This window comes from Chinchilla lanigera, unplaced genomic scaffold (genome assembly GCF_000276665.1).
Source record: "Chinchilla lanigera isolate Chin_1 unplaced genomic scaffold, ChiLan1.0 scaffold00038, whole genome shotgun sequence".
Taxonomy (NCBI): Eukaryota; Metazoa; Chordata; class Mammalia; order Rodentia; family Chinchillidae; genus Chinchilla; species Chinchilla lanigera.
Window position 1 is genome coordinate 9,266,008 of NW_004955439.1, and position 26,076 is coordinate 9,292,083.

Sequence of the window (26,076 nt, forward strand, 5' to 3'; positions counted from 1 at the left end):
TGCCTCAGGACATGTAGTACTTCACTCCAATCTCTTCTCGATTGGATGGTTTGTGCTGAGATGTCTGCCATGATTCTGATGGGCTTCCCCTTATAGGTAATCTGTTTCTTTTCTCTAGCAGCTTTTAATATTCTGTTCTTTTGCTGGAGATCTGGGAACTTGACTATTATATGTCTGGGTGTAGTTTTATTTGGTTGTAGTTGTTTGGAGTTTTATATGCCTCATTTACTGTACATCAGGTTCTGTTTCCATACTTGGGAAATTTTCTGCTATGATTTCTGCAAATAATCTCTTAATGTCAGTTGTGTTGCTTCCTGCTGTTTCATTGTCTCCTATAAGTCATACATTATTCTTCTTTGCCTCATCTTGCAGCTGTTGAATTGACTTTTCCTGGATCCTTGTTGATTTTATGAGATCCGTTCTTTCACCGTCGCTAGCTGCCATGCTGTCTTCAAAGTCTGAGATTCTATCTTCAGCTTCATTCAAGCAGTTTTGGTAGCTTTCAATGGCAGCTTTGTTTTCCTGGAAGTCTCTTTGAATCTGGTTCATGCGTTCTGAGTCCTTTCTATATTTTTCATTGAACGCTTCTGATGCTTGCCTTTGCTCTTCTATTTTTTTATAAAGTTTTCTTCAGACTTTTTGAGCAATTCCTTTATTATTATTGTCATTTCACTTTTTGCCTGAGAGATCATTTCTGATCTCATCTCTTCTATGGACTTATGGAGTTGTTTCTTTTCTTCCATTGCAATCATTTCAGCTATTTCAGGCATGTGTTTACCAAGTTCTACTATGTTGATGTCTCCTGGACTTGTTCTGATTGGGGTGGAGTTCTGGGATTGTGTTTTAGTCTTTTGTTTTGTCACGTTTGCTACTGGTTGCAGAAAGCTGTTTCTCTCTTCTGTAGCTGCTCAGCCAAAACCACTAGTGTCCCTAGTTTTCCTGTTGGTTAGGTTTACCCCAAGTGACTTCTGAGAAGTGCTACTTAGTCTCGGGTTTACGGCAGTCTTTGATTTGTGTCTAGTTATCTCTGTTCTCAGACACAGTCACTGGTGTCAGCTGATGGCTGACTGTCTGATCCAGCATCCCCTTGCCATTCAGGGCACGTGCATGACCCAGACTCGGGTTGCACTGGTGTGACAATCCCAGTCCAGTGGACGTATGTCCCCAGGCAGTTCAGGGTACAGGCATAATCCAGACACAAACTGCAGGGTCTACAGTTTGTGAACCACTTGAATCTGTGTCTCCACTCAGTTCAGGACACATACAGGAACAGATGCAACCAGGATGGGTAGCAGTCACAGACTGCCCATGCCTTTGACCCACTAGGGGATCCAGGCAAAGGTAAAGTACTGACTCAAACCGTGGGTTCAGCAGCTCCCGGAGCACTCGCTCACTCGGTGCAGGGCGCATGGGGGCTGGGAGAGGCTACACTACCCGCTCCCAGCCAGAGAAGTCCCTGGGGCTTCTGAGTGAGGACCTCCTCTCTGCCACGGGTGCAGAGAGGGGAGAGAGTCAGTCTGTAATGGCGGAGGGGTCCTGAGTTGCCCACTCTGCGAAATACCTGGCTCTTCCGTGAGTTTCAGTTGGGAACTGTATTGGTATGAGCAAAGCACAGACTTGAACAGTGGGCCCAGCAGCTCCCAGAGCACTCGCTCACTCGGCACAGGGCACACGGGGGCTGGGAGAGGCTCCACACCCCACCCCCAGCTAGAGAAGTCCTACTTCTACTTTTATTACCTGTGTTTTTGGGGTCACATCCAAGAAATTACTGCCCAGGCCAAAGTCATGGAAATTTTTACAGAGATGCTTCTTCTTGTGCCTTTTATAGTCTGTAGTTTACATCTTTAATCTACTCTGAGTTGATTCTTGTAGAAGTGTGAAGTGAAGGTTTATTTTCTGTCTTCTGTATGTAGATATTCAATTTTCCTAACAATATTTATTGAAGAGATAATCTCTCAGAACCTTGTATTCTTAACAGTTTCTACAAAAATCAAGTGACTAATATGTGGGCTTATTTCTTGACTTTGTATCTTTTTGTTTATAGCTGGGTGTGGAATCCACAACGTCATGCGTGTTAAGCAAGAGCTCTACCACTGAACTACATGTCCAACTCTTTTCAATCCTATTTCATTGGTCCACATGCTCAAAGACTTTTGGATTTGCTAATTATCTCTTATCCCCTCCTTTCCTTATCATTAATACAAACACACACACACACACACACACACACACACACACACACACACACTCACTCACTCCAACCTGCTCTCCTGAACCTTAGTTCTCCGAATGTGGGGGAAGCTGTGAGGGAGCCAGAATTGATGCCTTGGATGAGATCAAGTCACAAGAAATTTTCCTGGAATTGAGCCCAGCTTAGGCTTCTTAAAGGCATAGGTGAAACACAAGTCTATGTTGAGATTCTCAGTATATTGAAAGTAGGGAAAGGTGCTATATATAGTTACACAAATAATTCCTATTGAACAAATCAGCAATTGAACGTGTATGCCATATAATAATTTCTCTTCATATAAAACATGTGACAACTGAAACTGCTTTAACCTATATGAATATTCAATACAAAAGAGGTTACTTTAAAGTTTTTTCTTTTGTACCTGGAATTGAACTTGGGACCTTGTGCTTGCCAGGCAGGCACTTGTGCCACTGAGCTATATCCCCAGCCTTTAAAGTTTTAAATAACATGTAGAACATACATCAATTATGACCTTGACTGGACCAGCTGGTAGCACCAGAGAACAGATGCAGGTGGCAGTCAAGGGTTAGCCATTTGTGGTGCCTCCAAACTAGAGATTTGAGAAACATCCTGTGTTGTTCTTTATAAAATAGATTCAAATCTGATTTACATATTCCCAGAAGAGAAAATGTTCTAGCTTATAACTGCTATTTATCAGATAATGGTAAGGTTTCACGGAAATATTAATTCAGGTGGCCTGGGAGCCTGATAGGAAATGAGTTTTAAATTGGATGGTGTGTCTGCTAAACTGTATTCCATGTCTATATGGTTGAGAACTTTTATGAGCTATTGTGGAGAGGGAGAGAAGGAGGGAGGGAGGGAAGGAGGGAGAGAGAGGAAGTGCTAGCCCTGTACCAATGTGCCAACCACCAAGAGTACAACTAGAAAATTTTCCCTACCAGTGTTTGATAAAGAAGCTATGTAAACCAGAAATGGAGTAGGCAGGGAAATACAGAGTGGGACAGGAGCCAGAGAGGAGGATTATCCAAGACTAAAAAACCAGAAAACACTAAAGATAAAACTTTTGAAAGCAATAAAGAGTCACCAGGAGGGAAAAATAGGCAGGTAGAAGCTAAGGCCATGCTTAAAGCACATCTCAGAATGATCTCTGCATCAAGACAGGAACTTTCACTAAGCCTGGACACAAGTACGTAAATTGGCAAAATCATAAAATAATGTCATTACCAATTATGAGATCAATTCAATTTGATTAAAAAATATTCATTAAATTCCTATAGTAAGGTAAGCTTTGAAGGTGATATGTTCAAACGCTAAGGTAATTAAGATTCCAGGAGTCCTCGGTAGCACTAAATCAGTCCATCAGTTTGCTACTGGTCTGCACAACTCCACTGGCTATTCAGAGATGAAATAAATTAGGAAAAACACAAATATGAGATTCACCAGACACACAAACAGAACTGTTTGAGAATACTCTTTGCATTCCTGTGAAGAAGGCAATTCTTATTCTCATCAAGACAACTTAAATATACCATAAAAATATAGAATGCTTGGTTTTGTCTATTCCTCATGCATTTAAAAACACACATTTTAATCACTTCATATATAGTATTTGCAAATTGCTTTCAGATAATTTTTAAATGTGTGTTTCCAAGAATTCGCTTTGTGAATGAATGTTGGTCTTCCCCTTTCACTACTTTTTGAAAGTTAACTACATATATGTCAGAACACCTTCATTCCACAAAGCAAAGCATATATGTATTATCTTTTCTATTTTCCAGATACCCTTTACTCAGGTATCTAGAGAGATAACCACAACCACAGCTAAGTACTTAGAAAAGTTTCACCATGTTTTAGTCCTAAGTATTCATTTTTGCTGAAAATGTAACATGACAGATATGAGATTGCTATTAGCATCCTCTTAGACAGCTGAGTAAACTAAAGGCACAGAGAAATTAGGTGACATAGCCCAGACCACACGGGTGATCATTCTACTTGTCTTAAGCACTGTTTCCACAGAGTTGTTACATACAGCACATGCAGAGTGACTACACAGACTGTTTTATTACAAGTATCGCTTTGCAAAAGTAAGGCTTTAAGGTCTTAAGGAATTAGGAGAATGGCTACCGACTACCTACTTTCTATTATGGAGTTATTGACTTGACCTTGGTAACTTTCCTTCCCTTCTTGATTTTATTTCCTGGAGAACAATGCATATGACAGTGTTTAATGCTTTCAGTACTTAATAGATGATCCTCCCTGTATTCTGACCTCTCAGTGCTTGCGTCCTCTTTCCCCCATAATTCCATGCCCTACCTTACCCCTCACTCCACAGTCAGAGCCTACACTCATTATCAGCAGTCTCTGAAACCCTCTGTAGTTGCTTGGTTAAGAATCAAACTTTCTAACCTTTGTGTCTTAGAACCAGTTGGTCATGTTGTCCTTTAGTGCATCCCATCCTCTGCATACCCTGTCCAGATTTGGTGCTTGTAATGTTACCCCTTGTGCACACTGTCAATTGCCTTGTGCATACCCTTTACCCTACTGTCCTCCTGGAAAAATAGCATCCACCCTCTACCTGATTCATGCCCACACACAGGCAGCTATGGAGGCTGGAGAGAAGCACCCTGCACCCAACATCCAGTCACCATGACTCACCCAACTGGGCCTTTCCTGCTGCCTGGAACTCATAAGGATTTCCCGACTCCATCTCTCTCTGTTTCGGAGACAATTATTTCAGACCTGTTCTCCTTACGTCTTCCACACCTCCTCCCCATCCTCACTCTTAGCTGATGGCAGTGCTTCCTATTTCTCTGAGAAAATAGAAGCAGTCAGAAAAGAATTTCCGTATATTCCCACGACCACATCAACCCACATACTATCATCTGTGCCTGAATAGTCGGCCCTCACTTCTGTTACTATGGATGAACCATCTGGCTCCCAGCTCAGGCCAACCCCTCCACGTGTGCACTAGATACCATCCTCCCTCCCCCCACAAAATAACACCTGTCAGTCTTCTCCACTGTACTTGTTCCCTCCACCTCTCTCAGTTGTATTTTTCCCACCCCCAAATAAACGCACTGTTGTTTCTTTCATAAGTCTCTTTCTTACTCCTCATGAGCTTTCCAGCTACTGTCCAAATTTTCTCCTTCCTTCTACAGAAAAACTCTTTGAAAGAATTGTTCATATTGTTATTTTGGTTTCAAAATTCTCTCCATCCATTTTCTGTAGAGCCCATTCCAATCAAGTCCTCCCTCACTATGGCGCCCATGCCAAGTTGATCAGGATTTCCTTGTTCCTCACACATGGCCCTTTCTTAGTCTTCATCTTTCCCACCCTATCAGAAGGGCTCCTCATGGTATTCCTGTATCACAGTCACTTTCTTGTCACTGGGACAAAAAACCCACATCTGTAATTTAAAAGCAGACAGAGAACTATTTTGGCTCATGGTTTTTAGAAGATTCAGTCTGTAGTCAGCTGGTTCCAAGGCAGGGAGGTCATGGCAGAAGGGAATAGTGAAGAGAAACTGCTAACATCATGGTGACCAGAAGCAGAGATAGAAGGAAGGAGCTAGAAAGGGAGATTGCCCTTCCAGGCCATATATATATATATATATATATATATATATATATATATATATATGAATACTAATTGAATCATGTGTAAGAAAATAGGTGCACCTTGAGACTTAATACTAAGTGAAATAAATCAGACACAGAGGTTAAGTACTGCATGGTTTCTCTTCTATGAGATACCCAAAGTATAAGCAATTTAAAGGACAAAATAAAGATAGGTGACAGGAAGGAGGGAGGTAGATTTCGTGGAGATGAGAAGGTGATCTGTGGAACAGGGGAGATCAGAGGGAAGGGAGAGGAAGGGGAAGTTCGGATTCAGATGTGATATATATTTGTACCCACTCCTCATGGTGAAATGCATGCATTATGTATCACAAACATATACTAATATATAAAATAGTTTCAAAATTTTGCAACTTTAACTGCCAATATTGCTAATGGGTGCTTTCCTGACACTCATCCTTTGGATTATCTTTACAATTGTTAACATAAATTGTTCAACATATTCCTTTTTATTTTTGTAATCTTTTCTGTGCCTGTAGTTCATTCCCTATATTTTCCTCATAGGGTATTTTCGCACTTTCTTACTTTCCTTTTTTGGACTTTGGCATTCCCAGTCTGCTCGGTTATGTCCTAACCATCTTCTCCCTTCCATTTCCTTACCAGAAGAAGAAAGCATTTTCCCAAGCTGCCGTATGAGAACAGACGTGGAGGGTAGAAGTCAAGATGCCCTGAGGTCTTGGACCAGGTTGATGGCTGCTGAGCTGTTAAGTGCTCAGATTCTTAATATATTGTGAGGGTAGTGCTAACGGCATTTTCAGCATTAAATACTGGTTGGGGAGAAGGAGGAGCCATAAATAACCCTGTTACCCTGGGGCTGAGCAACTGAGAAAATGCAGTCTCCATCAACGGAGATCGGGAATCTGTGGAAGAAGCTTCATGACCAGGTGTTCAGTGTGGGGCACAATGAGTGTTTTTCTCATGCAAGCTGACAAGGGGAGTAGGCAGTAGGAGGTAAAACACACGTCTCAGGAAGGAAGTACAGGCTGGAGATAAAAATACAGTCCCTGTAACAGAGAGGGATATTTAAAGTTGTGGTACTGGAGAATTAAATAAAGTAGTGCGGACAAGTGAAGAGGAAAAGATAAAGGATTGCGCCTTTACTGAGAGATCAGTATGCAGAAGATAAACCAGCAAAAGTGTAAGCAGGAGCAGCCAATAAGGCAGGCCAGGGGAATCAAGGACAGGATGTTTTCAGTAGAATGTCCATGGCAATCTTTTTAAAATAAGTTCCCTATGATGAATGTGATCATTATGTGTATCTAACTTGTACCAATAATCCTAATCATAAAAAAACAGTTAAAAAAATAAAATACCACACAAGGGGGTGCCTGCCTGTAATCTAAGCACTCAGGAGGCTGAGGCAGAAGGATCACAAATTCAAGCCATGGTGTTCAAGGCTGGTCTGCACTACATAGAGAGACCCTGAGTCAAAAATAAAAGCAAACAAATTACAACTTAGGCTACTACATTGCTTTGTTTGAAACTCCCCAAAGGCTTCTATCTACTCAGAGTAAATGGGAGAGGTCAAGGAAAGCACCTCTGAGCCCCTGCTTCCCTCCCCAGGCAGCCTGCTGTCCTGCTTGTTCCTTTGTTCCATCTCTAACCATGGAGGAATATGGTGATAATTCTTGCAGTGGTGAGGATTTGTCCATTTCTCTCTGTTTTACCATAAGTTTTTGCTTCATGTATTTTGAAGCTTACTAGGTATACTTCAATTCAGGTTTAATGTATCTTGTAGTCAGGTGAAAGTTTCATCATTAAACCATTAATTATTCTAGTGATTTCTACTTTGACAACTGTTTCATCTGATATCAGTATACTTATATTATTATTCTCTCAGGTAATATTACCTAATGTGTCCTTTCCCATTCTATAATTCCTACTTATCTATCTTCTTAATGTTTAGGTTTGTCTCTCATAAAAAGCAGATAATCCTACTGTGTTTATGCCCAAAAGCTGAAAATCTACATCTTTTAGCTAATAAATTTATACATCACTCACAATATCTATAAACACTGATATTGTACCCTTGAATTTACATTTATTATCTCGTTGCTTTCCATTTTTCCATTTTCTTTCTTTTGTTTTCTTCGTGCTTATACATTAAAAGAGGGGTTATTATTTGGTTTTGTTTGCTAGCTCGTTTCTCTCATTCCATAGTCTTCTGCATTATTTCATAGTGTTTCCATAGTTTTTCCTTGAAAGTTATATGGGGCGGGGATATAGCTCAGTGGTGCAAGTGCCTACCTGGCAAGTGGAAGGTCCTGAGTTTGATTCTCGATACTAAAAAAAAAAAAAAGAAAAGAAAGAAAGAAAGTTATATTTTCTAGCTGTACAGTTTCATTATCTTTGAAGTTTGGCTGTGGATATTTAACAGAATTAAAAGTGAATAGGCATCTTGAGCTCCTCCTCTTAATCAATGTAAGAATTAAGGACACTTTAACTAGACCTCTTTTTTTCTTATTTATGTTCCATCGTTGTCCAGCATGAAATAACGGACACTTTCTTACCACCATGGACTGAATACCGTGGACTGGCTGTTTCTGCCGCCTGCCTCTCGTGGCGGCTTGTTTCCTGCGGTTGGCGACCTCTGTTTCCCTTTTACTGTATTAGCTGCCAACTGGGCCCCTTAAGTCTCACTGAGAGTTCTGGCGGCACAGAGGCGTTCCAGTATCAGTGTCTCGCCTTGTTTGTATTCTAAGACCCAATCTTCTGCTGCAGTAGGATGGGTACTTGACCAACACAGCCTGGCCTGTTTTCAATGTGCTTTTGCTCACAGGCCTATGATCCTGTTTTGGGTCATATTCTACTAAGAATAGAAGACCTAAAGTTTCTACTGACCACCTAGTGTCCAACAGAGTGAATTCGACTCAGATATCTTGCTCAGTGTCTCGCTGTTTTACGCTGAGAGAGCCTTTCTAAGGAGCTAGTAATTTTGCGCCGGGTGTAGTTCTTTCACCCCGTGTGTGAACATGCTTTTGTTCATTCTGATACCTTATAGAGACTTTGTGCAGTGCACTGATACTAAATACTGTCAGGTGTAACAATCTGAGTTGGCTGTGCTGATAGTTTCACATAGGTCCTACAGGCGTTTGGGGAAGTTTTAGTCTAAACCATAAACTACAGAAATGTGCCCGGGTGTAATAAAGGAAGGAGTGACTAAAATATCCACCATGGGTAGGTGCTCTGAGGAAGGGCCTTACCCTCTGTCTTCCTCTGGTCTGCTCTTGACTAGGCCTAAGACCCTCCATCCAGCACAAATGACCTGTGAATATACACATGTGGTAGTTACCCAGTGATTTAAAGAAGTCAAAGTGTGACCATACCAAAATATTTCAGGATAGATATAATTTGGCCATGAAGTTTTCAACACTAAGATGTCATTTATGTGGGCAAATGCATACAGGCTTTAACATTTTAATTTGTAATATTTGTTTAAATCCTTCTTCAAATGTGTCTCCTTTCATTTTAGGCTGTTTTTGCTTCTGTTTTGTCCAGTTTGCCCACTAAAGCCTGGCTTGAGAAAACATTAATTTTAACTAACGCTACCTCACCCTTCCTCTATTTCTTTCTGAGAAACTGGCTAGGGATTATAAAAAATATGTTGTCTTTATAAGTAAGTAAGAGGATCATGAAAAACAAATTAGGAGATTCAAATTAGCTTATGCAAATGAATAGGAGATTTCTGTAGAGTTGATCAAGAATATGTTTAAACATCGCATTTGATTTCCTATTGTGCTCTGTAAGGGAAATTTTCTAGGCAAAACCGCATTTTCAAAATATATTGTAATCTAATCGGCTTACTTCACATGGCAGCAAAATACCCTGCACACATTCAAAATAACACTATGGAGCCTAGTACCTTTCACCATAACGGGTTAAATTTCTTGGGCTTAGTTTTAAGCTTTTAAAAACCATTAGCCAAAATCTAGGAAGGAGAAAAATAACAGAAATCATTGTTTATAGCAATAATTAGATTTTTCTTTGAATCATGTACCTTTAAAACAGCTGAATGCATTGCTGTGCAAGTGTCATATGTGTTCAAAAGATGCCATAATTATCAGACACGGTTCTAGCAGCGTGTCTTCTACACAAGTGCCATGTCCTGCTCAAGGTAAAAGCCTGAAATAGGCACCAGGCTGCGAGTGAATGTGGCAGCAGGATCAAATTTTTGAATACATTGACTCATCGGTGCAGGCTGAAAATTATGCTTCCCAGCCTCCTGTGAACATGTTTCTTCGTTTTTTTATTTTTAAAAAATTGTATCTTAGGATCTGCTTCAAAACACAGATGCCCACAAAAGAGCGTTCCATGAAATCTACCAGACCAGGTCTGTTAACGGGATCCCAGTGCCGCCTGACCAGTTAGAGGACATGGCTGAGAGGTAAGAGAATGTCTGCATTTGCAGGAAATCTCTCTTTAAACTGCTATGTGTATGCTTTTTATCTTCTGTTCTTTTAAATGGTTTGTTTGTTGTCTTGTTCAGAGGTGTTTATGTTTGGTAAATGAAAAGTGGGTCCCCATGACTTAAGCTGAGAACGCCAACATGCTAATATATTATTAACTGCAAAGAGTGAATGTGCCCCCAGCCTGGAAATCACAGGAATGGTTTCTTCATAGGCTGTATTTTTATTCAGTACTGTAGGGAACATTATGTAATATTGCAAAAACAGCTTATAAAAGAAACACATGAGAGATGTGTTGGCAGGGGAGCGAACTAAATCAAAGACTTCAATCAATAATGCTTTGCCTTTAAACCCAGAGCTAGGAAAGGACTCAGATCCCCAGATAGCGATCAGCCAGAGTTTAGAGGACCTTGCGGCTGCATGATATTTAAGGATGGCATGTAACAGGTTGAGCAAGCATCGTTCTGTTACTATTAGTTACGTGCTGTAAATTCTCCCTGTTTTATTTCTAGGTTTCAGTTTGTTTCCTCCACATCGGCACTGCACTTAAGAAAAATGGAATTTCTAGAATTAAAGTACCGCCTGCTCTCCCTGCTGGTTCTTGCAGAGTCAAAGCTGAAGTCTTGGATCATCAAGTATGGGAGACGAGAGTCAGTGGAGCTGCTTCTGCAAAACTACATTGTAAGTCCCTGATGTTTCGGTGGGGGAATCAGACGACCTGTAGATTTAGCCCTGAACATGTACCAGTTCTGTGGATGCTAGTATTTTAATCTTGAATTTAACTATAAAGACACCAGTGTGTTAGATGGCTTAGATCTACTCTGTAAGCTTTTCACAATCATCTCAACTACAAACCTGTGTTCTTTAGAACTTGCTTTTGAAAACCCCTTGTTTTGGAAGGATTTTGCTCCATGATTGGTCTTTATTGCTTAAAAAAAGTTTCTGCACTGCATAGCCACATCTGTGATGGAAATTCAATTGCCATTTGGAAACTGGATTACAATACTTAAAAGTTATCTTTATGCCTTCTAAAATCTCACTGTGAATAGTTTAGAACAGTTTTCTGTTGTTCGTATGGGTGCTGTCTACTTTTACATTAGTTTGAGAGTGTCCCTTTCCTGGCCATTCCTTGAGCTTCATTGCCCCTGATGTGTACCCAGGTAGTGCAAAATTTTTGTCTATGAGTCCCTCTGTGCCCACTTACTTTTTAAAGATCATCCAGTGTTTGGGAATATTTTGTAGGTAATCCTATACTACATAAAATTTTATCTTTCCATTAATGAATTAGGTTGTTCTGTGACCAGAAGTTCCATTTACATATGATTATTGTGTTATACTTAATAAAGACAATTGATTCCCTCAGAGACAATTAAACATGCCCCCGAAATTTATTTGTAACACAAATTTTCTCATAAAAGAAATGGTAATAGTGCATCTCAGTCCTGTACTCTTCCACTTGCTTAAATGCAAATTCCAAGTGATAAATTGATAAACTTTAAAAATATAAACCCATTAAAACTTGATTAGTGACAGTGACTCAGTAATGCTTTTGCTTAAATATTTATGGAGACTGTGACTTTATTGGAGTTTCTTAGAACATAGTCTTGCTGTGTTTGCTCTTGATTTTCTAAGTGATATGTTAACAACATGTATTTAAAAAAGAAAACTTAACTGGTTTACAGTAAAATTTTTCTCTAGATTTGGGAAATTTGATCAGGAACTACTTGTCAAAAAAAAAGGTAAAATCTGTTATGATAGGTTCTTTTATTAATTTGTAGTCATTTTGGAAAGCAATGAGAATCCATTTTTAAAAATATCAAGCAATTACATTAATTCCTTCACTATTAAATACAGATATGCATTTATATTTTCAGATTTAGTCACATCAAGTGATACACCCTGAGCCCAGTAGTTAATTATACAAGATCTATTCTTTGTTCTCACTCTTTAAGAACAGCCAATCAGATTTAAATACCTAACAGGACTGTTTCATCAGGTTAATGTTCTAATATAAAGATGTTAATAATTCTTTTTGAACTTCTCAGCAGACACATAGAGAACTGTTATTAACAATAAAAATGTCAGGACATCCTCCTTCCTCCATAAAGTTAGAGTTTAGTAAGCTGCTACTTTCAAACTTATTTGCAATTTCCACTATTATTTGTAAATTACTAATCACCTTTTATGCACAGCATTTTAATGAATATTTCCTAATATTCTCATCCCCTAGTGAAATAACTACTTATCATACATATTTCTTTTCCACCAAGGGTTTTAAGGTCCCTTTTTGTTTAACAGATTTGATCACTGTGGACTATTACATGTTTCATTTTTCATCTAAGTGGTGCTGTGGTCTGGTCATGGTTTGATCCACTGAGGAAACTGGAAATTCTGGGACTTTGAAAGTCCAAGTCTCACAGCTGGTATGATGTGGAGTCAGAAGCTGAATCCAGTTCTTTCTAAATCAGTAGCTCTTGTGTGCAAGTACTGAATTTTACTGTCTAAACAGTCTGAAAATTTTTGCTTTAAAAGACCAAATGATCAATAAAATACCTAATATCCTTGTGAACTAAAAAGTGTTAAACACAGAAATATTAGTTTTATTTATGTCTATTTGATAGCATTTTATTGTTGCACACTGTAGCCTGGCCTTTCCTTGTATGTACACCACAGGGACCACATGGCATAGGGGTGCATTGTGCAAGGTCAGTCACCAGTCAGAGAGAAGTGTGTTCAAATTATGGTTCAGCCACTATACCACCCCTGTGACTTTATGGATAACTCAATTTTTAGAAGACTTAGTCTCACCTGAGTTTATTTTTAAATTTTTCTTTTTTACGAGTACATGTTTGTGGTACATAATGATTATACTCCTGTGTGAGTTGGTGCGTGTACACAGCACATCTTAATTCTTTTTCATGCTCTTCCTCTTCCTCCTCCTTCCCTCCAGCTCTTGGTCCTGTACCCTTTTGCAGACAATCTATTGCCCCCTATTTCCTATTATCAATCTTTCATTTTGCTCTTTATTTATATTTTGGGTTTTCACAGGAGAGGAACCATGAGCTATTTAAGCTTGTGTGTCTGCTTTATTTCACTTCATAGTTTGGTCTCGGGGTGCATCCATTTTCCTACATGTGATTTAAGTTTATCCTCACTATGGCAGAGTATATAAATATAATACTTTTTTTTACAAGTTTTTGTTAGTAATATAAATGATCATAGTAATAATAGAATACTAGGATTTTTTCTGAGGAACAATGACAAAAGAGACTGTTTTCCTTCCATTTCCCACTCTATAGAGTTTCTTTGGTCTTATTGGAGTTTTAAGGAAAATCATTCTTTCTAGAAGAGACCATTTCAAAGACTCTGCTGACTTCTCAATAAAACCATAAGGTCAATTCCTGACATGCAAAGCTTGGCTCCTTAAAAAAAAAAAAAAAAGAATGTATTTTCATGAGCCTTATATTGCTACTTTATCTAATAAACAAAATGATATCCATGTGATGAAACATCTGGAATTATCTTTTCTTTAGTCTAAATTTTCAACTCAGTCTTTATCATCTGCAAAAAAGAACAATGACACATTTTTAAGAGTTAGAGAATGTGCTTCCCACCTTGGATATGCAGCCACTGAATGCTTAGAAATTCTTGGAAAACACTTCACGAATGCTTGCTGTGGATTTAGTTAGGCCACATGGTCTTGATAAGTGATTACATACTGTACTGTAAATCAGAACATGATCAACTGGTTCTTGCTGTCCAAATGGTTGACAATGACCGTGTTAATTAGCATGAGCTTGGATTTTACTATAGAAACAATGAGATAGCATTTCAGTCTTTTACATAAAAGAAAAGAACAACTCTTGGAATTATGGACTTTATGAGTGCATCAAAAGCAATGTGGATATTTATTTTATTATTTGTAACTATTTTATTCATAGCTACAAATAGACGATCAAGTAGACAATCTTGATGAAAGCATTCATCAAAATTGATTTTAAAAATCTTAAATTATCTGTTTTAGCTCCCTGGAAATGCAACTGATGAGCTTTTTATTTACGTGACAATAGAAATTTAGTTACTTCCACTAATATTTTTAATTTAGAGCTAAAAAGGTATCTTATTTTTCTTGAAGTAGCATCGACTTTGAAAGTTGCCTGATCGACAGAGATTATTCGTTGAACTTGCTATCCAAATTCAGACTACTTTTGAAAATATAAAGTCCTGTCATTATGACTTAAAGTATACATTTGTGTTTACCTTTTCATGTTTATGATATATATGGCTATATAGATTACTGTTAAAAGGAGATTTAGTAATTCTGCTAAAGTGGTTCTAACACACAATGCATGTTCTAAGTGGATTTACTCCACAGTCAGCAAAAAAGGGGAAAGAAAATTACACAAACTAATCAAAAATTAAAATAATAGTTAAGGGATTAAAGCATAGCTCAGTGGTAGAGTGCTTGCCAACCATTTGAAAGGCCCTGGGTTTAATCCCTAATACTGAAAATAATAATGATATTAATAACAACAATGATAATAATGTTTGTCTTTTTAGAAAATTAATTGTCCAGTCTTCAAAATAGGAAAACTCAAAAATCCTTTAATGAATCCTGCAACACTTTTAAAATATTTCTATCTCCTGAGTCCTTGGACCAAAAATGAATCTGAAAATAAGCTTTTCTCTCTTATTCCTTTTCAATTAATTTGTAAACTGCCCTTCAAAGTCTACTTAAGACTTTCTTCCACCCCAGGTACTTTTTTCTATTTCTTTGGCACTTAGAGCTATTATTTTCCTTTTGGTTTCTTGAAATTTGCACCAAGCCTACACATAGACTAGTTTTTAAACTTCGTTAAATGTAATTGTTTCTTTAATTTCTCAACAGTGTCTCAAACATTAGGTGCCATTTTTCATTTTTTATCAAATCATGACTTGTTTGTTGGTTAAATTATTCACTCTTTAAGTTCTAGTAAATTGTTCTTTCCCTAATTAGGCAGTAGGAATAAAACATAAAAGTAAATAAGGATTTATTCTTTTCCTACTCTGGTCTCAAACAAAAAGGATAAAATCTACTGAAGTTTTTGAATAAATTATTGATCATGGAACTTCTGATCACATGTAATTCACAGCTTTCTCTATTCACTGAATCCCTGAAGAATATAAGTAAAGGATTTATAAACATGAAATGATCTACAGTGTATTATGTGTAATGTATTTAACTTTTATCTTGAAACATAGTAAACATCAGTAAAAATCTGTGAGTGTTTCTGAAATCACTATATGAACAGCTTCACATCTGTACAATGCCTTTTGTATCTCCATAGTAAGCATCATCACCATAGTATACAAGACTTCAGCTAGTTTGTAAAGGCTAATTTTTAATTTTGTGATAGTAACACCTATCAAGTATTCTAATGGATTCAGATAGTAGGAATAGATTATTTACAAAACTGAAGAGCCTTTGGTAATATATTAACTATAACTGCATTAATTTTCTACTTTATGTATAACAATAACCTTTGAAAAAGAAATTTTTCTGTATTTTTGACATTAACAATAATAAAATGTATCCAAGAATATTTTGTGTATGTTCTCAATTTCACTGTATCCATTTTCTGACAGTGATATATATGTAAATTACTCACAGATATGCATATATGTATATATAAATATATCATATCTTATAGTTTTTTATGTTGGGTAATTGAACATGATACCACAATAACATGGGTGTCATACACTATTATTTAAAATTCTTCTACTTACTTTTTATTTTAAGGCAACCATTTGTACCTCTGTCATTTACTTAAGATCCAAAATTCCTCAAGGAAATCACTCACCAGGACGAGTGTTCAGAGAACAATAGCCCCCACAGCTTACACACAGTGGAATGCTAAAATGTTCCTCCAGATTTAGTGCTTTCTAAATATTAGGCCAAGTTCTGTGGAGAAACTTGTTTTTCACAAAGCAAATCATTGGGTGGTAAAGAAATAGAATATTGTCTCAATGTAGTGCTAACTTAGAATTGGCAGTATAGAAAGAATTTATGTTACCAGAATAATGTTAGGCTACATGTGGCAGTGGAATTAATTTTATTTTTTCAAGAACAGTGAGGTTGACAAATTTGGGTGAAATTGGCAGGTACCTATACAAAATAAAATTGACTTTGGTATTTAATGCAAGCCTGATATTTACTATTGTCTGACCAACCATTTTTCCTTTTCTAGTCTTTTATAGAAAATAGCAAGTTTTTTGATCAATATGAAGTAACTTACCAGATTTTGAAGCAGACAGCTGAGATGTACATTAAAGCAGATGGTTCAGGTAAGAGACGCTACAGAATTTACTGCAGTGTTGACTGCGATAGAATTTAGAACACACAGGTATCTATATAATCAGGTCATTTTTCTTCTCTGTAAAAAACCTTTGTGTGACCGTGCCATTTACCTTGGAGAGAACAGGCTAGATTCAGTTCTCTTGAGTTGGCCTAACCTGTGTAATCATACTTCTGTGTGTATGTGTGGGTGAGAGAGAGAGAGAGAGGAGTGAGAGACAGACAGAGACAGACAGAGAGACAGAGAGAGAAACAAGTATTCAGTATTCTAAATTACAGTTTTGAATTCTAAGGATTAAAAGCAAAAGGGCAATAACTTGAATATCATAACCAAGTAAATGAGAGCCTAAAAAATTGTGAAGACCATCTGTAATGTACATTTATGTTTGGTTTGCAAATATGTCCATTGTATTTGTTAGACATGAACTCTACCATTTGTGATTGGCCACAGACAGAAGGTATAGAGGATGCCAAGTACAAAGTAGAGATTGCAATTTGTCTTCTCTGTTTCAGTGGAGGAAGCCGAGAATGTGATGAAATTCATGAATGAAACCACTGCTCAGTGGAGGAATCTCTCAGTGGAAGTCAGGAGTGTGAGGAGCATGCTGGAGGAAGTGATCTCTAACTGGGATCGCTATGGCAACACTGTGGCTAGTCTTCAAGCCTGGCTAGAGGATGCTGAAAAAATGCTGAATCAATCAGAAAATGCCAAAAAGGTAAGCTTGCTTCATATAAAAGCAAAATGATGTTAATTCAGAAATAAAAACCTTTTTTACAAAGAGAAAAAAAAAATAGAGTTTCAAAACAGGTTAACATGAGAATTACAATAATTAATACATTGCATATTGTCTTCATAGTAATTATTCAGAGTACAAGATACAGGCATGATATTGTTCAAACAATATTAGCACAAACCTTTCTTACAGCATTGTTCATAAAGAATATTAGAACTCACTTTGCCTGAAAACTTACACTTTCAGGCTAATAAATTATTTTAGACCAATATATACTTGTTCTGTTAAGATACTGTTAAAGCACTTCCCTATCTGATCAGTTTAGTGTTCAACTGCATTCTGAAGGGTGACTGCAGGTCAGTTTGGCAGATCAGCCAAATCGAACAGGCAGTAGAGGGCGCTATACTCTCACTTCGGTCTTTCAGTGAAGGTGGGCGTGTAACTCCCGGTCCTAGGTAGATTTCCTATTTTAAGAGGATGGAAATAATTTTGGATTCCATAGTACTAAATCCGTGTGATAACACATCATTTGAACAACTGGACTATCAAATATTCTTTTTTGGATTTTATCAATCCTTATTCAAGGGTTTCATTCTACATTCCTTTTTTCACTTGTTACAAGATTATATATGTACCTTTGTGAGTTAGTGTTTAATGTCACATGTAAATACTAAATTAAATGGACTGTGTTGCATATTTATTTCTTAATGGAACCTCAGTATTCTCACATGGAAAATCAATTTGTATGTAAAATGTTGAAATATCAGGCTTCCATAAAGAAATACACTACATATGTTAGAATGAATTACTGCTTACCACCCAGGATAGATTTATCCTTTATTGCCCATACAAGTAAATGTATCACTTTTCAGTGTTTTTCCATTCTTTATTCGTATGTATTAAATATTTTTGCATAGCTAGGGAAGGCGTTATCCATGAACTCATATAGATTTAGGCTTTTCTGATCAGACCAACAGTATCCTAGTAGATGTCATGCAGTCAGTTTGACCCTAAGGAATATTACCACCAGAAACAGAAGTGTTCTAATCTATTTATGGAAATCCTACCACATAGGTTTAATGAAATGGAGTTTGAACTATCCTTGGGTTTAGAGTGATGCATGTGTGAACACATGTATTTACTTTGAAATGAGTTGAAAAATTTTATCGATAAGTGCATATGCTTAAGCAAGTAAAAGGTATTATTATATTAAATGTTCTTAATCTAAATATTTAACATATTTTGCTTTTATATTTATCCCCATGGTTTTGTTAATTATTGATAGTGTACCATTTATATGTATTCAAATTTTGATATTAAAAGTAACTGGCCCAAAATTTATTTTTAAAATCTTTTAAGAGATTTCTCTAATGTACTACACTTCTTATGTGACCCTGGGAACTGATATTTTCTAGCCTGAATATCATGCCAAATCTCTGACACTGACAAGAATTCACTGTTTTTTTTATTTGTGAAATAGAAATAAGAAAGGGTCATCATGTTTTGTTTCAGCAAAAGCTATGGCATAACTACTCTTACAAAAAGACACAGCTGGACACGGCAGCATACAGCTATAGTCCTAGCTCTTGAGAAGTTGAGGCAGGAGGATCACTTGAGCCCAGGAATTCAGGGCCGGCCTGGGAAACACAGGAAACCTCATCTGAACAAAAAGAAAAGGGCACTCAGTATTTCTAGTTCATATTTTTAACTTATTAAAATTTATGTTTTGAAAGAGATTTAAAATCTATCTTAAAATTTACTTGAGTTTTAGAAGACATACATTGATCCTAGTCTGGTCAGTTTCATACTAGTTACTAATACTTGGTTGATGGTTTATAGTAGTGTGTCTTCTTTGTTGTTTAGGATTTTTTCCGAAATTTACCTCATTGGATCCAACAGCACACTGCCATGAATGATGCTGGGAATTTTCTAATTGAAACTTGTGATGAGATGGTTTCTCGTGACCTCAAGCAGCAACTACTACTGCTCAATGGGCGATGGAGGGAACTGTTTATGGAAGTCAAGCAAGTATGTCTTTGAAATCTATGTTCGTTTTAAACGTGGATCTGGTATCAATGTGGTGATAAACAGTCTGCTTAGAGGCAACTTTATTTTTATAGCATGGGCTTATTAAGGCAGAATATAAAAGTGTGCAAAGCTGGTCTGTTTTATAGTTGATTATTCATTCTTTTCCATTTGTAATGAGGGAGAATAACAGACGTGTAAAGTCTGATTAAAGACCATGCTGACATATGGAGCCTACTTATATGGAGTGATTCGCTTTTCAAATCATAGTTCTTCATTTCTATGCTGGTTCCTTTTTTTCCCTTCAAAGTAATTGGACTTAGTTCAAACTCATCTAAAATAAGCATCAGGAATTAGGCTTCCCTGCCATATAACAATTCCCAAGGATACAAGGCTGTGGCAAAACGAAGGTTGTGGGTTTCTAGCGTCACAGCTTGACGGCTTTGAAACCTTGCTCCTCCCCACCTTTCCTCCACAGTATGCGCGAGCTGATGAGGTGGACAGGATGAAGAAAGAATACATGGACTGTGTCTCTACCCTCTCTGATTTTGCAACTGAAGCCCATAAGAAATTTGCTGAGCCTTTAGAAGTCTCTTTTATTAATGTCAAGTTGTTAATTCAAGACTTAGAGGTAAGTGGTTCTAGATCAGAAAATGAGAAACCTACCCTCCTGTGGAAATAAAGATCAGCAAGTTTTCCCAGATCACTAAAAAACTGTCTCCATATCCTCTAAGGCATCACTGTGACAGGCCTACCTGGCCCAGCTCACACCTCTCATAAAAAATATAAGTCCGTTTGAATTTTTAGAAAATACATTTTGATCATATGAACAACTTTAAAGATACTTTTTCACTTTATATTTTTCTACATTATGAAACATTAGGAAAAATTATGAAACATTAGGAAAAATAGGAAACATCTACAGATAGCACTTCCATGTGACGCCTCAAACAAGGAAGGATTTCTTGGGTGAACTGTGGTATTCATGTGTTTTGAAGAGCATTCAGTTTTGAAAACTGAAAGAGTAGAAGAATATTTAATAACATGGAAAGATTTTATAATACATGGTTAAGTAAAGAAAGGAAACCACACTATCATCTTTTCTTTTTATGTATGTGAAGATATACACAGAAAAACACCAGTAATGATACAAAGATGAGATATTGATTTTGGTTATCATTGTTTAAGAAACTATAAGTAGGGGCTGGGGATTTAGCTCAGCGGCAAAAGCGCCTGCCTGGCAAGCGCAAGGTCATGAGTTCGGTTCCCGGTACCGGAGAAAAACCAAAAAAAAAAAAAAGAAACTATAAGTAATTTAAATTGTCTTACTACCACCCTAATTTATAAGTTTTATACAATGAAAATATGTTACTTTTTAAAGGAGAGAGTATTTTATTTTAAAACTCTGAATTGCCCCACACTGTTAACTTGACTTTATATGATACAGTATTTCTCTTCTTCTTGTTTTTTTTTTTTTTTAGTATTTCTCTTCTGTATTAACATATGCTTTGAAAGTGTAAAGATTATTTCGACTAACCTTCTTATTGTGTTAAAGATATTTGGTCTTTTTATTTGTGTGTAGGGCTGGGGACTCAATCTAGGGCCTTAACACTGAACTACATCTCCAGCCCTTATTTTACTTTATTAAAAGTTCTTGCTAAGTTGCTCAGGCTAAGCTTGAACACACAATGTCCCTGCCTCAGCTTCTCAGAACACCCCTGTACCAACATACTTCTCACTTTTCAAGGGAAGCTGAGAAGTTTTCATTTATTTCTGTGATGTTCCTTTCTATTAGTAAGGGAAGAAGGCAATGACCAGAATCTCTAAAAATTTATTACAAGTATAGAATTTTTTGCAATGCATACTGTTTTTTGTTCTGCTTCCTGTGGAATCTTGAAATTAAGACAAATGTGCCATGTGTTCATCGAACTGTTGCAATGATTCATGCAGGATGTTGAGCAGAGGATTCCTGTGATGGATGCTCAATACAAGATGATCACAAAGACAGCACATCTCATTGCCAAAGAAAGCACTCAGGAAGAAGCTAATGAGCTGTTTTCAACTATGTCCAGGCTCAAAGAGCAGCTTACCAAGGTATAGAAATGCCTCAATGCACACCATGCTGTATAGCACCAATACCAGCTTGCCCGGTGCCTCATTTGTCCCATGGGGAAAATGTTTGCTCACCAACAAATCATACTTTTGGCTCCCCCTGGTGTTCCTGATTTAGTGACATTCTCATTCAATAACTTTATCATGAATTTTAAAGCAAAACTATGATGCTCATACTAAATATTACCTCTGCTAGTTTAGAAATGTAATAACTACATTTTAATAGAAAATACGTATTGTGGGGGGACACTTTAATCAAATAAAATAGAGAAGAGGAAACAGAGAAAGGAAGGGTGAAATAAGGGGAAGGAGACCATGTATTTTAATGAGAATTTATGAAATTTTATATATCAGCACTTCAAGCTTATTTAAATTTCCTGCAAGTATAGTGACAAGGCAGTGGAAATTCTACCCACCTCATCTCATAGTTTAGGGTATATCTAAGCCACTTCTGTGCAGGGAAGTAAAGGGATATACACACTAACCATAGGATTTCCAATCTTACTGAGGGATTTGCTTTAAGACCTTTGGAAGTTCCATCAAGAGCTTGTATCTATTAAAACTTGAATTTTAAGAGAATGATATTGCTTACAAAGTCTACTTAGATTGGGTAATTAACTTCTGGTGAAAGCAAGGAACAGTTATATAAGTAAATAGAACCATTTTATAGCTGGAAAGCAAAAGAAATGAAGAAATATTATATAGGGGAGAAAAATAAAAACAATAACAAGTGAAATCAGTAGTGGAGAATCAGGATGGTAGTTTTCTTCTGATGAGTTACTTCGCCATTCCAGCAATGTATTCTAGAACACAAAAACGTGTCTACATGCACAATTTTCTACTTCACAATAACAAAATGTTGTCCCCCAAACACTTGCATCAAAAATCATTTTTGCAATATTACTGAGTATATGGTACATGGTTGTCTTTAAGTTTTTAGAAAAAATAAGGAATAGTCTAATCAGTAATGATTAACTTCCTTTCCTTGGTTGTCTAAAAGTATTAATTGGTTGGAATAAAAATAGTAGTAGTTAGAAACAACTGTAGGTAAAATGAGAAGGGCTGAGAGGTTCTTGGAGAATTACAAGTTCTTAGGGTTCAGCGTAAAAGTGGTCAGGCACACATTTCGTGGAGCTCTTTAATGCCAAGAGCTTATGTCCTCATTACGAAGAAAGTGCAGCTGCATTGAATGACAGGTGACAGGCTGAACCATTTCAGAGAAGACTGGGCATGCATTCAGTGTGGTATGGTCATAGGCAGGTTAGGCCATTTCAGACTGGGGAGAAGTCGCCTAACATGAAAACCTGCATGATTAAATTAGTGTGTGACACCTGTGCTTGGGGTGAGCAGGAAGGTGATAAGCACACTGTAGTGAAATGCAGAGCTGGAGAGATGTGGGAGAGGCGAGAGGGGTCTGTGAAGAGTGAGCCAACACATTTATAAGTTTATCTGGACACAACGGTCAAGTCAGAGAGCTTGTGAAAATAAAGCCAGAAGACAGAGGTCCATGAAGACATCCTAATAATAACCCATGATGGTCTAGGTCAGATTTCAACACCATGGGAAAATGAGTTGCTTGTTTTATGAAGGGAATTGGACGCCATCTGCCTCACTAACATTCATTTAAATGGGAAAGTGCTATCCAGATGGATGACTTGCATGAATTTTCATTAGAAAACTCCATCAACACTCACTTTTCTCATGGATAGCAAAACTTAACAGTAGAAGGAACATCAATAAAGAAATGTCCTTAGAGATTTGTAAGCACTGAATGACCATGTTGCTAAAGAAAAATGTGCCTGAGAGTTATACCCAGTGTCCCTAGCCTGCAGCACGTGATGACTTTCGCAGAACTTTTGTCTTCCTATTTTTAAAGGTCAAAGAAGGTTCCTCCCCACTCCTGTATGAGTCTCAGCAGCTGTTGATCCCACTGGAGGAGTTAGAAAAGCAGATGACATCTTTCTACGACTCACTTGGGAAAATCAACGAGATTATAGCAGTTCTTGAGCGTGAGGCACAATCTAGTGCGCTTTTTAAACAAAAACATCAGGTAAAAAAAAAATCCCTTTCAAAGATATAATTACTTTAAAGCACATTTAATAAGATGAGATGTTGTTCATAGTAACAGAAATTCAGTTAGGACAAAAATGCTTTTGGAATAGTATAGTACTAGTAACTCCAAACACAAATGCACATCTTGTGTAAAGATGAGAGCTTGTCCTGTGTTGAACTATTTCCAAGGCTGCACAAGCTGGACACTCACAGCAGGCGGGCTTGTAGAAGCCTGCGTCTTAGCTTCTGCATTAGGAAGTTTCCTGATTTGAGCAAAATTAGAAGGAAAGGTTTGTGTGAAGCACCTACCTCCCCCTTCTGTGGACTAGGCAATGTTGTGGCTGATGACACTTAGGAAGCCTTTATGACAATCTGTTCTGTGCATCCGTATGCACGAGCTCTGATTGCCAAGTACAGAAGGTGGAAGTTCACCGTGATGCTCTGAAAACAAGGAATGTGTCATAGGAGAGCCAAACCCACTGTTCTCCTTGAAACTAAAAAGGCACCCACACTCAAAGGGACTTTCATTCTCTTGCCTGCTTTGTAGCCATTTAATTTTCTATTATTGCCTTCTACCAATGAATAGAGGCCACAAAAAAGATGAGTATAAATAAATTCCCATTTGTCATTTTAAAAGAATTGAAAAATACATTATTTTCATATTCGCTGTCTTTGGGAAATCATTTAGTGTTTCTTCCCACACATGTCCTTGGGCATCAACTTGTACCGAACTGATGAAGTAGTGAATTTCATTTAAAACAGTGTTTGTTCCTACATTTCTTGATTGATTGGAAACATAGGGATAGATATGGATAGTGAGATAAATACATAGATACATAGATAGATGGATGATAGAGTTTATATGTATGTTTAACTATACAATAAATAATTGATTTTTCTATTTCTAATGAGTATCTATAACTTATGTCTTATGAGATCTTTTCTTTGACTCTGGGAATAGATCTTTTTATCTACCATAAAATCCTGAAAATACCTTTGGTGTGGTAGTCATGTTTAGTGAACACATCTGCATCCATAACAGCCTCATGTTCAATGTGCAGCTAGCTGACTTATTAGCTGCTTTGTTATAAATGAATCTATCCATCAGATGAGGGTGAAGGTGCTGAAGGGAAAGATTGCCACAGCATTCATTGACATACATTCAGGGAAGGAAGCAGTTTCACTGAGTAGAAGGAGCAGAGATCTGAAATGAGTTATAGATATTCAGGTCTAAGGTCTGACACATAGCAAATTATAAAACCTTGCTTAATTTTAATAACCTTATCATAAAGTGAAGGTGATTGTGCATAATAATATACATTCAGTTATGTGTAGCATTATTATTACTACCTATAGTACCACAATGAATATATCACCAAATCCCATTCTGTGACTGATCACATTGGATAGTCTTTTATTTTAAGATATAATGCCATTTCCTACTTCCCAAATTGCTATAAATTATCAGCATAACCATGCCACAATTATATTAAGGATTAGTATTTCACAAGAGATTTTTACATGATGTTACCATTTTGCCTCTTAAGTATTCAAAAGGAAAAAGTATCTTCATTCTGCTTTGAAACCCAAAACAAAACTGTTAATGTTAATGCTGTTAATGTTAACATCTAGATTACCAAAAATGGCATCCAAATGAGCAGTTTGAAATATTTTTTTCAAAGCTGCTGAAGATGTTGAAATGCAAGTGGTATGGATTCAAGATAAAAATCTGCCTTGGCTGGGCTGGTTCATCTCCCCACTGCCAAAATTGCTAGGATGCAGGGCTGTGAGTGGGGAGCGGCTGTCAGTCACCACTCCATCTCATGCTGTAAACAGGACAGGTGCCGGTCTTCCCCAGACCTGTTAGTCTGATACTTTTCTTGATGGTGGTGATCTGAAGTTTACTGTTTCATTATAAAGACTGATATCTTGGGAACAGTAAGAATTCAAATATCATAAATTTAGAGCACACAAATAATGTATAATCTGCTGCATCTGACTCAGTAAAGTGAGCATGTATTGATATTAATTTTATTTAGTCTGATGAAAACTTAATATATAGATTGATTTTATGACTGTTCTCTCCAAACACCATGGGTCTGTCAACCAATTGGAGGCCTAAGAGTAGATGAAGAATAATTTTGATTCTCTGTCATTTTTAATGTTAATAAGATGTGCTTGAAATATACAAATACTCAAAAAACTCAGTGTGACATTTAAATGTCTTATATAAAAAGCACTGACTTCAGTGATTACTTTAAACTGAGTTCTTATGAAATGTTCTTCTGTATGTGTGGTTTTACATATTGCTGATTAAAAGCCTAAGAGCTATGTGATGTTACTGTTTGTAATTACTCTTCTCTTCCTCCCTCCCCCCTTCTCCCCTCCCCCTCCCTCCCTCCTTCCTTTTTTCCTTCCCTCCCTTCCTCCCTCCCTTCCTTCTTTCCTTCCTTCCTTCTTTCCTTCCTTCCTTCTTTCCTTCCTTCCTTCCTTCCATCTTTCTTTCCTTTCTTCCTTCCTTCTTTCCTTTCTTCCTTCCTTCCTTCCTTCCTTCCTTCCTTCC

At 37.2% G+C, this 26,076-nt stretch overlaps 1 protein-coding gene across 3 annotated transcripts in view; it reads left to right on the plus strand.

Moving 5' to 3' along the window:
- The window catches only part of Syne1 (spectrin repeat containing, nuclear envelope 1), a gene marked incomplete in the record, with an annotated part of 442,886 nt that overhangs the window by 134,781 nt on the left and 282,029 nt on the right, over positions 1 to 26,076 (plus strand). For all 3 annotated transcript variants that reach the window (XM_013517312.1, XM_013517313.1, XM_013517314.1), the window contains 8 exon segments: positions 10,119 to 10,231; positions 10,766 to 10,934; positions 16,484 to 16,580; positions 17,104 to 17,306; positions 19,188 to 19,352; positions 19,828 to 19,980; positions 21,300 to 21,443; positions 23,338 to 23,511. In XM_013517312.1, the coding sequence (XP_013372766.1) occupies positions 10,119 to 10,231; positions 10,766 to 10,934; positions 16,484 to 16,580; positions 17,104 to 17,306; positions 19,188 to 19,352; positions 19,828 to 19,980; positions 21,300 to 21,443; positions 23,338 to 23,511 (1,218 nt within the window).